The sequence below is a fragment of the Pecten maximus genome, unplaced genomic scaffold, assembly GCF_902652985.1.
Source record: "Pecten maximus unplaced genomic scaffold, xPecMax1.1, whole genome shotgun sequence".
Lineage (NCBI taxonomy): Eukaryota > Metazoa > Mollusca > Bivalvia > Pectinida > Pectinidae > Pecten > Pecten maximus.
This window is the reverse complement of record NW_022982970.1, coordinates 1-16,321: the sequence shown is the minus strand read 5'-3', so window position 1 is coordinate 16,321 and position 16,321 is coordinate 1. Positions and strand designations below refer to the sequence as shown.

General features: G+C 38.9%; 1 protein-coding gene across 3 annotated transcripts in view; it reads right to left on the bottom strand.

The window, feature by feature from the left end:
* LOC117321210 (WD repeat-containing protein 19-like) overlaps positions 1-1,947 on the bottom strand; it is a 41,798-nt gene extending 39,851 nt beyond the window's left edge. For all 3 annotated transcript variants that reach the window (XM_033875675.1, XM_033875676.1, XM_033875674.1), the window contains exons 1-3: positions 1,856-1,947; positions 1,204-1,298; positions 237-302 (exon numbers count right to left, since the gene is read on the bottom strand). In XM_033875675.1, coding sequence (XP_033731566.1) covers positions 237-302; positions 1,204-1,298; positions 1,856-1,861 — 167 coding nt within the window. In that variant the 5' untranslated portion in view covers positions 1,862-1,947. The remainder of the gene's footprint in view (positions 1-236; positions 303-1,203; positions 1,299-1,855) is intronic.
* Positions 1,948-16,321: the final 14,374 nt, after the last annotated feature.

Genomic DNA, 16,321 nt, shown 5'->3' with positions numbered 1-16,321 from the left:
CTTAATGTACAGCTACCACCTACACTATTAACAAATAAATATATTTACTTGGAATGGCTCGTAGTGTTAAGGTCAAAAGTAAAGTCTTAATCACAACTTCACAAGGAGCATTTATACGGTATCATTTTCTCAATTGGCCATTGGAACTTTGTCATAACACATAAATATTAGTAAGTATCGAAAGGAAATGAAGTATGTACTGTAGCAGTCAAGCATCAGACAAACTGTCTACTTACCCAGGTAAATTGAATTCCTCCTTTAGGTCTCCGTGTCGGTCATAAATCCTCAACACATGATCATGTCTGAAACAAAAACACTTAAATAAATGCTGATTATCTATTTGTTAAAATTCATGACTATTCATTGCTTATCTATAGCTTCTTGTTCCCTTGACAATAACATCACTGTCATGAAAAAACAGAATAAACACACATCTTGAAAACATTTTGACAAGAACATATATATCTTTCAAATTAAGAGTACTCAGCAAGATATAGCAACGCCCAAAAAGTATGTGTCAGAGTAGATGTGTGAGTGAGGAGACAAGATACTGGACACGATTATAATGCTTAAATAACAATGGGTTATAACTTAACACAAAATAAAATGTTGCTTATAAAAGCAAAGCTATGTTATGATCATATAGAAAACCAAATTTCGAAAAGTTTGTTCAAAACTGAAAGATGATAGCAGGACATCACTGAAATACTGAGAAAAAAACTAAAAGCAAAAACTCTTTAAAAAAACAGTTAAATTGAAGTACCACTCAGTAACACACATACATTTTCTCAGTTTTAAAGAGATTTTCAGAAAAATAAACAAAGAAACCCTTGGCGAAAAAAAATATGAAATAGATGAACAATGCCCTACAATCATTTTTAGTTTTACATCTATCCCCGTCATCATTTTGACAATATGATACATATTATACAATATGACAGGACAGACTGATTACTAGTCAGGGGTTTCTCTCGACTGTATGAACAATGTTAATGGTTGCATGCCCAAAAGGACCCTGTAACCTGGTAAATACTATATATTGCTTAGCTAGAGATAGGATATTCTCTTTAGCTTGATCGGTTGATTAATACAACTAGTAAAGAAAGAGGATGTAGGTTTGATCCCTAGCGGAGGTAGTTATTTAAATTTAATTGATCATGTGCTCTGTTACATTGATAGGCAGCACTTTTCAGATTTACTTACCCAACAACAGATAGGTAGTTTCCTAATGTTTTCTGCCAACAATAATGTATGGTCCCTTGACCACCGAAGGATTTGCTGGTGAGACTGAACACACGCTGCAAACAAAATGATACGGATCAGTGATAACTGTTATATATATATGACATTTTATATAGCAATTTGTGTCGTGTGTATTTCTACTTAGCAAGATCATTGTAAGAAATTGAACTCAATTATTGAATAGACAATGTTTACAGTAAATTCTGTTATTTTGTCAGAAAATGATGCATATAAATTACCTAATGAAAGTTCAAATATTTCAAAATTTACTTGTTAATAAAGTTAAAGTGTGTCACGATAAGGGTATCAGCTTTGTGACATAGAGACCGTACATTTAAGTACACTATGTACAAGCCACACCGACCGACCCGTTTCAATACATAAATATAACAGAAAGTCAAAACTTCAAACATGAACATTTTAAGCGAGTATTACCTAAATTTAACTGTATATTTGACAAACCAAATAAGTTCTTTGCATTGGCATTTGGCAACGGAATTTATGTTTCGATATTTATCCGGCTGTTTCATTAAAATTTAAAACCATAAGATAACATCACCAATAATCTATTATTAGCTACATAAATGTATTTTTGATAAATAGAGTGCTCAACCTTCATAATGAGTAGATCTTGGACGCAAAGTTCATGGAATCATCTACGGCACATCGTCTGTAGGTTTCACTTGGAAACAAACAAGTTTGGAATGCGAAATGTAAAAGAGAGCTCTTTCAAGGGAGACAAATATGTAATGGCCTACGGCAGGTAGGTTGCACACCACATTTTATGCAGTAACTCCAACGTTTGAACACGAACTTTATAAAAACTTATGAAAATCCAAACCATATCGGAAACACTAAAATATAGTTTGACAGTATTGAAAATAACCAATAACAAGCACATTGATTGCCACATTTAATGTAAAGTCAGCGGGAAAATACATAGGCTATATAAAAATACGGTTTAACACATTATTAATTTTTTTGCACTGACTACCTCTAGGATAAATATTTTGCTGAGATGATGTGTGGGAAATTCAAATTATCTCTACAATGTACATGAGTACCATACGAATCAAACTATGAAAGCTTGATAAATTGCAGCTATCTGCGTAGCTGCTTCTGGTTAGAATTAATAGAAAAAACATTCGCTCCTATACTCCTAAAAAGCAGGTGTCGTTGGCTGTACAGCGAATCTGAATATATTAGAGTATTTTTGCAGTCTCCCTAATCAGGTACGTCCCTGTCCTAATGTACACAATATTGTGGTCTCCCTAATCAGTACGTCCCTGTCCTAATGTACACAGTATTGTAGTCTCCCTAATCAGTACGTCCCTGTCCTAATATACACAGTATTGTAGTCTCTCTAATTAGGTACGTCCCTGTCCTAATATACACAGTATTGTAGTCTCCCTAATTAGGTACGTCCCTGTCCTAATGTACACAGTATTGTAGTCTCTCTAATTAGGTACGTCCCTGTCCTAATGTACACAGTATTGTAGTCTCCCTAATTAGGTACGTCCCAGTCCTAATGTACACAGTATTGTGGTCTCTCTAATTAGGTACGTCCCTGTCCTAATGTACACGATATTGTAGTCTCCCTAATTAGGTACGTCCCAGTCCTAATGTACACGGTATTGTAGTCTCCCTAATTAGGTACGTCACTGTCCTAATGTACACAGCATTGTAGTCTCTCTAATCAGAACGTCCCTGTCCTAATGTACACAGTATTGTAGTCTCCCTAATCAGGTACGTCCCTGTCCTAATGTACACAATATTGTGGTCTCCCTAATCAGGTACGTCCCTGTCCTAATGTACACAGTATTGTAGTCTCCCTAATCAGTACGTCCCTGTCCTAATGTACACAGTATTGTAGTCTCTCTAATTAGGTACGTCCCTGTCCTAATATACACAGTATTGTAGTCTCCCTAATCAGGTACGTCCCTGTCCTAATATACACGGTATTGTAGTCTCCCTAATTAGGTACGTCCCTGTCCTAATGTACACTGTATTGTAGTCTCTCTAATTAGGTACGTCCCTGTCCTAATGTACACAGTATTGTAGTCTCCCTAATTAGGTACGTCCCTGTCCTAATATACACGGTATTGCAGTCTCCCTAATCAGGTACGTCCCTGTCCTAATGTACACGGTATTGTAGTCTCCCTAATTAGGTACGTCCCTGTCCTAATGTACACGGTATTGTAGTCTCCCTAATTAGGTACGTCCCTGTCCTAATATACACGGTATTGTAGTCTCCCTAATTAGGTACGTCCCTGTCCTAATGTACACAGTATTGTAGTCTCCCTAATTAGGTACGTCCCTGTCCTAATATACACGGTATTGTAGTCTCCCTAATTAGGTACGTCCCTGTCCTAATGTACACGGTATTGTAGTCTCCCTAATTAGGTACGTCCCTGTCCTAATGTACACAGTATTGTAGGCTCCCTAATTAGGTACGTCCCTGTCCTAATGTACACAGTATTGTAGTCTCCCTAATTAGGTACGTCCTTGTCCTAATGTACACAATATTGTAGTCTCTCTAATTAGGTACGTCCCTGTCCTAATGTACACAGTATTGTAGTCTCCCTAATCAGGTACGCCCCTGTCCTAATATACACAGTATTGTAGTCTCTCTAATTAGGTACGTCCCTGTCCTAATGTACACAGTATTGTAGTCTCCCTAATCAGGTACGTCCCTGTCCTAATATACACAGTATTGTAGTCTCCCTAATTAGGTACGTCCCTGTCCTAATATACACGGTATTGTAGTCTCCCTAATTAGGTACGTCCCTGTCCTAATATACACGGTATTGTAGTCTCTCTAATTAGGTACGTCCCTGTCCTAATGTACACGGTATTGTAGTCTATCTAATCAGGTACGTCCCTGTCCTAATATACACAGTATTGTAGTCTCTCTAATTAGGTACGTCCCTGTCCTAATGTACACGGTATTGTAGTCTATCTAATCAGGTACGTCCCTGTCCTAATGTACACAGTATTGTAGTCTCCCTAATTAGGTTCGTCCCTGTCCTAATGTACACAGTATTGTAGTCTCTCTAATTAGGTACGTCCCTGTCCTAATATACACTGTATTGTAGTCTCCCTAATCAGGTACGTCCCTGTCCTAATGTACACAGTATTGTAGTCTCCCTAATTAGGTACGTCCCTGTCCTAATGTACACTGTATTGTAGTCTCCCTAATTAGGTACGTCCCTGTCCTAATGTACACAGTATTGTAGTCTCCCTAATTAGGTACGTCCCTGTCCTAATGTACACAGTATTGTAGTCTCTCTAATTAGGTGCGTCCCTGTCCTAATGTACACAGTATTGTAGTCTCCCAAATTAGGTACGCCCCTGTCCTAATGTACACAGTATTGTAGTCTCCCTAATTAGGTACGTCCCTGTCCTAATGTACACAGTATTGTAGTCTCTCTAATTAGGTACGTTCCTGTCCTAATGTACACGGTATTGTAGTCTCTCTAATTAGGTACGTCCCTGTCCTAATGTACACAGTATTGTAGTCTCTCTAATTAGGTACGTTCCTGTCCTAATGTACACAGTATTGTAGTCTCCCTAATTAGGTACGTCCCTGTCCTAATGTACACAGTATTGTAGTCTCCCTAATTAGGTACGTCCCTGTCCTAATATACACGGTATTGTAGTCTCCCTAATTAGGTACGTCCCTGTCCTAATATACACGGTATTGTAGTCTCCCTAATTAGGTACGTCCCTGTCCTAATATACACGGTATTGTAGTCTCCCTAATTAGGTACGTCCCTGTCCTAATATACACGGTATTGTAGTCTCCCTAATTAGGTACGTCCCTGTCCTAATATACACGGTATTGTAGTCTCCCTAATCAGGTACGTCCCTGTCCTAATGTACACAGGGGAACAAGTTTATCTATAAAATAGTTACATAATCACGGTGTTATAATAGTGTTATATTAGTGATTTAGTCTTATTTCAATGAATGGTAATAAACATCATTTTTTTCTGAAAAAAAGGATACTACATTATTGAAATATACATATCGAAGTGTTTCATACATCGTGGCTTCATTTTCATGGACAAACGTTTTGCAGTAAGACATTTCCGTTTTATTTCTTTTTATTAGGGGGGGGGGGGGGGGGGTAGAGGGGGGGGGGTTGGGGGGGGGGGGGGGTTTGGGGGGGGGGGGGGGGGGGGGGTTGGGGGGTTTGGGTAGGGGCGGGTTTCCCAAAATGGGAGTTTGAGGGAAGAACCCCAGGTTTTGTGAATAAAAGAAAAAAGGGTTATTTTCCAAAGTAGGTCAGGTTCCCCGTAATTATGAAAGCCCTACTTTTTGGCCATAATTACTTTCCTGTCCTTTCCCCTTTTTGTTTTGAAAGGCCCCAAAAAACATTTAATGGGTTTTTTTACAAAATTTTTCAGGGCCCTTTGTGATTTTTAAGGGACAGGTTTATTTTTTTCCCAGTTGTTAGGTTCCCGGGGGTTTAGGGACTTTAAAAGTATTTAATAAAACCCGGAGTCAAGGGTAGGCCCTGTGGTATGTAAGACGTCAATGAAGGGGGTATAACAGAAGGGTCAGGCCCCTGGGGTTTTATGTAAGATTTTACATGTATGGTTTACCTATGCCCGGGGGTTTCCCTGGGGTTTAACGCGTACATGTATCTTTTTTTTCAGGGGTGTAAAGGCCCAAACAGGGACGGAACAAAAACGTTAAAAAAATCCATAAAAATGTAACGTCCAAAAAAAATCCCCAGGCCCCTGTGGTATGTGACGTCATGTATGGTTACCCAAGTATATGGGGCCCCTTGGTATTAAAGCGTACATGTATGATTTTACCCAATTTATGCGGGTCCCGGTGGTTTCTGACGCCCAGTATGGAATAAACAGTATGTTCCAAGGTTTCCCTTTTTGGGTAATGTAAAAAAACCCATGAAATGGTTTTTAACATGGGGTCGGGGCCCCTGTGGTAGGGATGAGTACGTAGGGTAAACCCTTTGTAAAGGGCCCCTTGGATGTAAGAAGTACATGGGGGAAGGATAAAAATTATGTCAGGGTCCCTTTTTTTTTGGGGTAAAAGAGGGTCCCTGTATGGATTATAAATTTATGTCAGGCCCCCTTTGTGGTATGTATGCCCGAAATTGTTTGGTTATCCCCGTATTTTCGGGGTCCCTTTTGGATGAAAAGGCCTTTCCATGTATGGATAAAAACAGTTTTGTAAAAAGGTTCCCGGGGGGAAATTAAGAAGTAAATGAAATGGTTATATCAGTATTGTCAGGTCCCCGTGGTATTTTGGGCCGTCCATTTAGGGGAAAGGTATAAAAAAGAAAAGGCCCAATTGGTCCCTGGGGTAGGGAAGACGTACATGTATGGGTTAAACAGTTGCCGGGTCCCTGGGGTAAAAAAGGACCTTTACTTTTTTGGGTTTTAATCAGGGTGTCGGCCCCCTGTGGTATTTGACGAAACTTTTTTTATGGATTTTAAAAAGTAGGGTTCAGGCCCCTGTAAAAAATTTTAAGAACGTACATGTTAGGGAAAAAATCCTAAAAAAGTTTTTAAAAAAGGAAAAAGGTCCCTTTGGGGGTATTTTTTAAAAACCGTACTTTATGGCCCATATCAGAAATGTGGGCCCCCGTGGTAGAAAGACGTAATTTTTTGGATAAAACCCAGAAAGGCCCGGCCCCCCCTGGGAGGGTAAAAACTTAGTTTGGATGGTTTTTAAAACCCCGTGGGCCCGGCCCCTGTGGTTTTGGGCCCGAAGTATGGGTTTAAAAATTGTGTAAAGGCCCCCTTTTTGGTTTGTTTTAAAGACATTTTTAGGGATTTAAAGGTTTTGCCCAGGCCCCCTTTTTTTATGTATGACTTAAAAATGTTTTGGTTTATAACGGGTGGGGTCAGGTCCCGGCTTGAAAAGGGGAAAACCTTCCCTTTGGAAAAAGGGTTTTTATAACCGTAAAGGGTCTGGTCCCTGGGTATGAAAGACGTACATGTTTTGGAAAAACCCAGAAATCGGGCCCTTGGGGTTTTGTAACCCGAATGTATGGATTATAACGTATTTTTTCCCAGGGTTTTCCCTGTGATTTAAGAGAAAAGGGGACCCGATTTAAAAACATTTAAAGAAAAAGGGTTTCTTGTTTCCAAATTTGTTGGTATTAAATCCCTTTTCCCTTGTTAATGGTACCCCTTTCATTTTGTTTTAAGGTCCCCTGGTATTTAAGAGTAATGTTTTGGTTTTTAAAATTTGGGGTCAGGTCCCTGGTGGTTATTGTTAAGGAGTACATGTAGGGGTTAAACAGAAATGTCAATTGCCCCTGTGTAAAAAAGCCGACAATGAATTTTTTTAACTTGGGTCACCCCCCCCTTGGAAATTTTTTAACCGAGGCGGAAAAAGGAATCAACAGTATATGGGGGTCCCCGTGAATTTTAAAAAGTACATGTAGGGTTTTAAACATTTATGTCAGGCCCCTGGGGTCTGGTATCCCCCCGGTTAATGTGGGGATTAACTTAAAATGTCGGGTCCCCTTGGTATGAAAGGAGGTCCCAGTTAGGGAAAATTTTTAAAAAAATAAAATTGATGTAGGCCCCTGTGGATTTTTAATGACGTAGAGAAATGGAAAAACATTTTATAAAAAGGGCCCCCCGTATATGAAAGCCCGGACATTTTGGTTAAAACCCTTTAGGTTCAGGTCCCTTTTTGGTTATGAAAGACTAATGTATGGATAAAAACAGTATGTCCGGTCCCCTGTGGAGTTCCGAAAACATTATGGATATAAATTTGCGGGTTTTTGTGGTTTTTAAAGCCCCCGTACTTTGTTATACAATAACTATTTCATTTCCCTTTGTGGTATGAAAGGGACGAATGTATGGTTTTATAACAGAGTAAGGGTCCCTTTGGTAGGGAGACGACATGTATGTTTTTATAACATTATGTCCGGCCCCTTTGGGGAAATGTTAAGAGTAATGTAATGGATTTAACCAGTATGTAGGCCCCTGTGGAAATTATGATAGATTTTTTTAGGGTTTTAAAAACAGTTTTAGGAAGGCCCCCCGGGGAGGGTAAGACGTACATTTTGGGTTTATAACTTTTTGTCAGGTCCTGTTTTTTTTAAGACGTACATTATGGAATAAATATTTTTGCCCCAGGCCCCTGGGGTTTTTTGTAAAACTTTTAACATGATATGAATGGTTTATTTCATTATGTCGGGTCCCTTTTTGGGTATGTAAGACGTACATTTTGGGTTTATAAAAGTATGTAAGGCCCTGTGGTAGGAAAGATTTCCCATGTATGGATTTTAAACGATGTCAGGTCCCGGGTTTTTAATGTTTTAGTACAGGTATGGATCAAAACCAAGTAGGCCCCGGGTTCCCTTTGGTTTTTGTAAGACGTACTTAGGGGTTTTTAAAACCGTTTAGGTCCCTTGGTATTTTACCCCCCATGTAGGGATAACAGTATGTCAGGGTCCCCGGTGTTTATGTATCAGGGTACATTTTATGGTTTATCATTTTGGCCCGGCCCCCTTTTGGTTGTATGACACTTTTAGGGATAAACAGAATTTTCAGGCCCCCTTTTAAATGTAAGCGTCAGTGGGAAAACCCGTATTTTCGGGTCCCTGTGGTATTTTAAAAACGTCATGTATGGATACCCCCATTGCCCCCGGTCCCCTGTGGTTGTGACTTAAAGTATGGAAAAACATTAGTCAGGTCCCTGGGGTTTTTAAAATTTACATGAGGGATAAAACATTTTTTTAAGGCCCCTTTGGGGTTTTAGGTAAACTTCATGTAGGATTATAACCCCTGTCGGGGCCCCTGTGGAAATGAAATGACGACAGTAGGTTTTTTTAACATTATTTCAGGGTCCCGGGTTTATTTTATCCCCCCTACTTTTGTATGGTTATATCGGTGGTCGGGGGCCCCCTTTGGGGTTTATTTATAAACGTAATGTAGGGAAATAACAGTATGCCCAGGCCCCCTTTGGTTTTGTAAAAACGTCATGTAGGGGTTTTTTCTAAAGTATGTCAGGCCCCTTTTTGGGGTTTATGTAAGAGTACTTTTGGGGGGTTTTTATAACAGTTATGTCGGCCCCGTGGGATTTTAAGCCCCTTCCCCTTGTTGGTTATATCAGTTTGGTGTCGGGGTTCCCTGTGGTTGAAATGACGTGTTTAAATGGATTAACAGTAGTCGGTTTTCCCTTGGTATGAAAGGAGTACATGTTGGTTAAATTATAACATAGGGCCCGGGTTTCCCGGGGAGGTAAGACGTACATGTTTGGTTAAATTATAACAGTATTTTTCCCGGGGGTCCCTAATTTGGGGTTTTTCACGTCCTTTTTTTCCTTGGGTCATGTCCCTTTTGGTATTAAAAGGGTACATTAGGTTTTTTTTTAAACCCCAGTAGGGCGGCCCCCTTGTGGTTTTTAAACCCGTCCCTTGTAGGTATAACAGTAGGGTTCAGGTCCCTGTTTTATGAAAGACGTACTTTGAAATGGTATAAAGTTTGTCGGGTTTTCCCCGTGGTATTAAGCCCCGAAACACGAATATTATGGTTTTCCCCCAGTAGGTGGGGGTTTTTGTGTTAAAAATTTTTTTTCCCCCCAAACTTTTAGAAAGCAAGTTAATACAAAAAATTTGGAATTTACTGAAAATTAAATAAACAATCCTTGTTAAAATTTCGAAAAATGACCCCAAAAAAATCCGCCTTTTTCAAAATTCCCCACGTTAAAGGGGAAAGGCTGTAATTGATTTTTGATCGGTTTACTTCCCCAATACAGCCTGCCCCCAGGTGCACAGCAGCGCGGTTTGTTAGCACGGGAAACCTAATTTGGGTTTTGTTACCCAAAAACGGGTTTTTTTTTTCCCTTTTAAAAGATAGGAAAAATCCCCGTAAAGGGCCATTATTTATTTTTCGCCCAGTAAGAAATCCCCGTTATTCAAAAATTAGTGAAGGCACATTTTCCTTTTTTTAAATCTATTTAAACGGGATAAGATTACGGGTTTTTTTCCGGAATTTTCTTTAGCAGATTAAACAAGTGGTTTTTGTCTGGGGTTTTTCCCAATCCCTGCTGATAATTTTTTTGGGAGAACACACACAATTTCCCAGAAATTTTAATATGTTCAAAAAGCTGGGTTGGTAACTTGACCGACTTTTTTCAAAAATTTTGGGCGAAGGACTGATTCCCGAGTCATTTTCCGTTTAACAGAATGTTTTGGGGGCGAGGTACATTTGGGTTTTTTTTGGCCCGTTTTCCCTAGCCAAATTTTGTTGTTTAGTCAATGTTTTTTTCCCCTTTTCCTTTTTGGTAATGTTTGGCCCTTTAGTTAGTTTTATCACCCCTTTTCAAATTTTTTGAATTTGAGGTATCTCTATCATCCTAGTTGTTTGGTTGAGGTAATTTTTATCATCCCAGTCTGATTGAGTCTGAGGTAATCTTATCTTTTCCCTAGTTACCCTGGTCTGAGGTTTTAATCCTTCCCCTAGTCTGCTTTTGAGCCCTGAGGTATCCTCTATACCCTGTTTTAATGAGTTTTTAAAGGAAATTCTATTTTTCCCTATTTCTGCATTGAGTCTTAAAGGAAATTTCCCCCATCCCCTTATTTCCCCATTGAGTCTGAGGTTTTTCAAAAAAACCCCTTTTAAAGCATTGAGCCCTGGGGTTTTAACTCTATCCCCTAGTTAGATTGAGTCCGATTCCTCTTTACATTTCGCAAAGGACATTCTGATTTTAGTCAATGCCCTTAATGGGCCTGAGTAGTCCCTGTCATTTCCCAACCTGGAAAGGGGCCTAAATTTGGCCCCCATGTCTTTTTCCCCAACCCCCTGGTAATGGGGCCCCCTGAGTTAGTCCATGTCATATCCCTAAATTTTTTTGGTTAATGGGCCGGAGTTAGCCCATGTCAAAATTCCTTTAACCGGGTTAATGGGCCTGAGTTAGTTCAATCCTTAACAGGGTAAGGGGCCCGGGGGTTAGTCCATGTCAATCCCTCCCCTTTTGGAAGGGGGCCCGGTTAGCCCCATTTTTTAATCCCAAACCCTGGTAAGGGGCCTGGTTAGTCCAAGGGTTCAAAATTTTTTAACCCTTGGAAATTGGGCCCCCTGATTTCCTCCAGTCATTCCCTAAGGGGGAAATTTGGGCCTGGGGTTAGTCCTTCATATCCTTAACCTGGAAATTGGGCCTGAGTTAGCCCCCTGTCAAAACCTTTAAAGGTAATCCCCCCCCCTGATTAGTCCTTTGCCCCCAATACCCCCTTTAATGTTTTTGGGCCTGAGTTAGCCCATGTCATACCCTAATTTTGGTAATGGGCCGGGTTACCCCTGCCCTTTTCCCAAACCCCCAGAAAAAAAGGGGCCCCCTATTTTACGCCCATTCCCCTTTTCCCCTGGTAATGGCCCCTGATTTTTATTTCCATGTTTTTCACCCCAAACCCTTTGGAAATTTTGGGCCCCGAGTTAACCCCCATGCATTTTCCCTAACCTGGGGGAGGGGCCCTGATTTAAAGTCCCTGGCATGCCCCTTTAACCTTTTTAAGGGGCCCCCTTAGTTAGTCCATTCAACCCCAAACCCTGGTGGGGGCCCTGAGTTAGTGTCATACCCAACCCCAACCTGGTAAGGGGGCCGGAGTGACCCCTTTGCCCCCATATTACCCTAACCTGGTAATCGGCCGAGTTAAGTCCATGTAATTCCCAAAACCTGGTAAGGGGCCTTTATTATTTTCCCTTTGGAAAGTCCCTTACCTGTTTGGGGCCCTTTGATTTAGTCCTGTCAATCCCTTCCCCTGGTTGAGCCTGATTTGGTCTTTTTCCCAACCGGGTAATGGGCCTGGGGTTGCCCCCAGTAAATTTCCCAAACCAATGGTAAAGGGCCCTAATTTTAGCCCCAGTCATTCCCCAAAACCTGAAAGGGGGCCTGAGTTAGTCCATGTCAACCCCAAACCTAGTAAGGGGGCCTGAGTTGTCCATGTCAATCCAAACCCTTTAAGGGGGCTTGGTTGGGCCATGTCATATCCCCTAAACCTGGTAAGGGCCCGGGAGTTATTTCCCCAAAACCCAAACCATTAAGGGGCCCTTATTTTTAATTTCCATGTCATTTTCCCCCTAATTTTGGTAATGGGCCGGGTTTTTTGCCCTTCCCTAACTTTTTTTAAGGGGCCCCTGGGGTTGTCCATGTCATTTAAAAAACCTTTGGTTTTGGGCCTGGATTTTGTCCATGTCATACCAACCCCTAACCGTAAGGGGGCCCCCTGAGTTGCCCCTTTCTTTAATCCCAAAATTGATAATGGGGGGTTTATTTTTTCATATCCCAAACCCTGGTAAGGGGCCTGGGGGTTAGTCTATGTCATACCCCTTTAAACCGGGTTTAAGGCCCTTTTGAGTTAGCCCAATGTATACCCTTTAAACCCGGAAGGGGCCCGGGAATTATCCTTTTTCAACCCCTCCCCCTTTTATAATGGCCTGGGGTTTATTTTACCCCCCCCAAAACCCCGGTAATTTTTGGGCCTGATTTAAAGTCCTTTGCGTCCCAAAACCTGAAATACCCCCTACGATAGAGCCCCCCTGGGAAATCCCTTAAACCCTGATAATGGGGGGGGATTTTTTTTCCGGGGCAGTCCCAAAACCTGGTATTGGGGCCGGATTTTATTCCCGGGTTTTTTCTTTAGCTTGGTATTTGGGGCCCCCCGATTTTAGCCCCTTTCCTAGTTTTTTTTCCTTTTACCCTTTTTTGGAAATTTAATTTAACCTTTTCTCCCCCAAATTTGGGACCCTAAAACTAGCCCTCAGTTGTTCCCTTTAGCCCAAATTTTGGCTTCTTTTTCCCCCCCGGGGTTCGTTTTCCCAAAGTCTAATATGATTGAAAAGAATTAGCCCCCCCGGTCTTTTTTTCAATGCCCGAATTTTCCCCGATTTAGTTTTCTTTTTTTCTTAACTGCTATTTTTCCTGGTTTTTTTTTTTTTGTTTTTTTGTTTTTTGTTGTTTTTTTGTTTTTTTGTTGTTTTTGTTTTTTTGTTGTTTGTTTTTTTTTTTTTGTTTGGGGGTTGTTTTTTGTTTTGTTTTTTTTGTTTTTTTTTTTTTTTTTTTTTTTTGTTTTTTTTGTTTTTGTTTTTTCCCCTGGTTTTTGGCCCCTCCCCCCTGTTTCTTTAAAAACCCCCGCCCCCCCCTTTCCTTTCTTTGGCCCCCCCGGTCCCCCTATTTTCCCCCCCCTTTGTTTTTTTCCCCTGGGTTTGGGTTTTTGGTTTTTTCCCCTTGTTTTGGCCCTTTTAAATTTTTTTTCCCTTTTCCGGTACCCCTTTCCCCGTTCCCGGTTCCGTTTCCAAAGTTCGATTTTTTTCCCCCAAAATCCTTTCCCGGATGAAAAAGCCCAAAAAATAGTACCCGAGGAGGATTATTTGTACTCTGAAAAAAAACCTTTGACTGGGATCAATTTGATAAAAATGATAAAGATCAAAATTTATGTTTCCCCGGGCCCTGTTTTAAAAATAAAGTTGTTTTGGGATTTTGGTCCCTGTCCTTGTAAATGCCCAAAAAACCCTTACAGATTTTGCCTTTTTTTTGCAGTCAATCATCTAAAACTCACAGGAAAACCCGGTTTTAGTCTTGGACGGCAAGCCCTCACTTGGGAAGGCCCCGGAACCCCAAGAGGGGCTCCTTCCGGGAAAGTATCAAAAAAGTGTTTTTCCCCATTTTAAATTTTTTTTTTTGTTGGGGACATAAAGGGGGCCGCTGTTTGAGAGCCCGGTGATTATAAAAAAGGGACCCCCCAAACCCAAGATGTGGGATCCCAATTTTTGAAAACCCCAAACATACAAAAAGGAAACTTTTACCAGTAAGTACAAAACCCAAAATTTTAAAACCCTTTTTGATGAAAAGCCCCGGTTTTTTTAAAAACCTAAATATGTATGGATGAAAAAACGAAAAAAATGTTACAGTGGGGGTTTTATAGTTAAAAAAGAAAATGGGAAAAATTTTATGCCCTAAAAAGGGAAACGTCTTTTTTTTGGGAAAACCCACCCTCCCTTTTTTAGTACTAATTTCCTATGTAATAAGTTAATCTGTATTGTAGCACAAAATAAATTGTGAAAAGTAATACCTAATAAAATTATTAATAAGAAAAACGGGTTGGTTAAATTTTCCCGGGCCCAGGTAAACCGTTTTTAACCCCTGCCCCGTAAAAACAATGGAAATTTTGTCCTTTTTAATTAGACAATAAAAACCGCCCGACCCTTTTCCCCATTTTTTTTTCTTTTTAAACCGGTTAAATTTTCCCGGCCCCCCTTTTTTGATTGTTTTCCCCGAAAGTTTGTCGAGCCCTTCCCCGGGAAAAATCTGTTTATTGGGAAAATCGAAAACCTTAAACTATTTTTCCAATGTATTTTTCTGCCTAGAGGGAAGATGCAAATCTTACCCTTAAAATTTAAATTTTGTTTTGCTGGGGGTGGACCGACGTATGTTTGCTTTGGGGAAACCCCATTTGGAGGGTTTTATAAAAAATAAAGGTATCGAAAGTTTTTGGGGGGTCAATGCACATTAAATTTCTGAGTGTCAAGGGCCCAACCCGATATTTTAAACCCGATTTTGGGAAGTGATAATTTTGTGGGGGGGAATTTAAAAGAATCGTAACCCCTATCCTGTATATAAATTTCCCCGGGTTTTTTCAAAGAAGTCCCCGAAATTTGACGGGAAATTTAAATAAAAAATTTTTTTTGCTTTTAAATCAGCACGAGTCTTTTTGGGTTCCAAATTTACCCCGCATATGCAAAAAAAGATACATTTTTAAAACCTTTTTTCACCAAATCTTGTTTTAAATAGGGAAAATAAAGATAAAAACCAAATTACATTAAATACTAGGAATTTCCTTTTTTACCCATATTTAAAAAAGAGTTTCCCCTCCATAACGGTTAAGATCCCCAAAATTTAAATATCATTTTTTTAAAAAAAAAAATAGGGATACCCATAACCTTTTAAAAAACCCCTATAATTTTTATCATAGGGTAAAATAAAAAATTCCCAAAACCTTTTAAACGATACTAAAATTGTATCTGATGAAAAATTTTAGAGATACCCCCAAACCCTTTTAAAATTTAAAATTTTAAATTTTTTGTATAAACCCAATTTTATTGGTGAAAAAATTTTTGTTTATCCCCTCCTCAAAAATTTTTTACGTTGCAAATTTTTAACGTCTTTTTTGATTGGCTGGACTTTGCGTAATAATTATCCCCCAAAAAAAGTTCGACAAAGAAAGTGAAAATTTGGTGGTTAGACAAAATTTAAATTTAAAAATTTAAAAAAATTATTTTTCTGTTATACAGTAAACATAAAAAACTGGAGGTACTTCTTCAAAAACCGCTTCGGGGTTTTATTTAGGACATATCAGTTTTTCTGTTATGACTGTAAACAAAAAAATTTTTTAAACCCTTAATAAATTTTATCTGTGTAAAATCGAGTACTCCATAACCTGTTAAATATATAATTTAATCTATGTAAAAAAAAACTCCAAACCTGTTAAAAACTTTTAATATATAATTAAAATAGAGAACTCCCTAATTGTTTTGTACTATAAATTTTTCATATGTAAAATAGAGAACATCACAAATGTTAAAACTATAATTTTTAAAGATTTAAAATAAGATACTCCCCTAAAACCCGTTAATATTATAATTAATATTGTAAAAAGATACTCCAAACCGTTTAAGATACTTTTAATTTTATATATGTAAAATAGAGTACTCCTAAAACCCGTTAAAAACTATATTGATATAGTTAAAAATAGAGATACTCCAAAAGTTTGATACTAAATTTACATTGTAAAAAAGAGTACTCTATAACTTAAGTACTAAATCATATATAGTTTAAAAAGAGATACACCTATTTAAAAATATTTAATTGTTCAAAGTAAAAAAAGATTCACAAACCGTTAAATACTATAATTAAAATCTGATGTAAAAATAGAGATACACCCCAAAACCTTTAAGATACATAATTATGTCAATGTAAAAAAGAGATACTCCAAACCTGTTTTTAAAATACTAAAAATTGTATTTATGTAAATAAGAACCCATAAAAATGTTAAATACTTAATTGTTCGTATGTAAAATAGAGATATCCA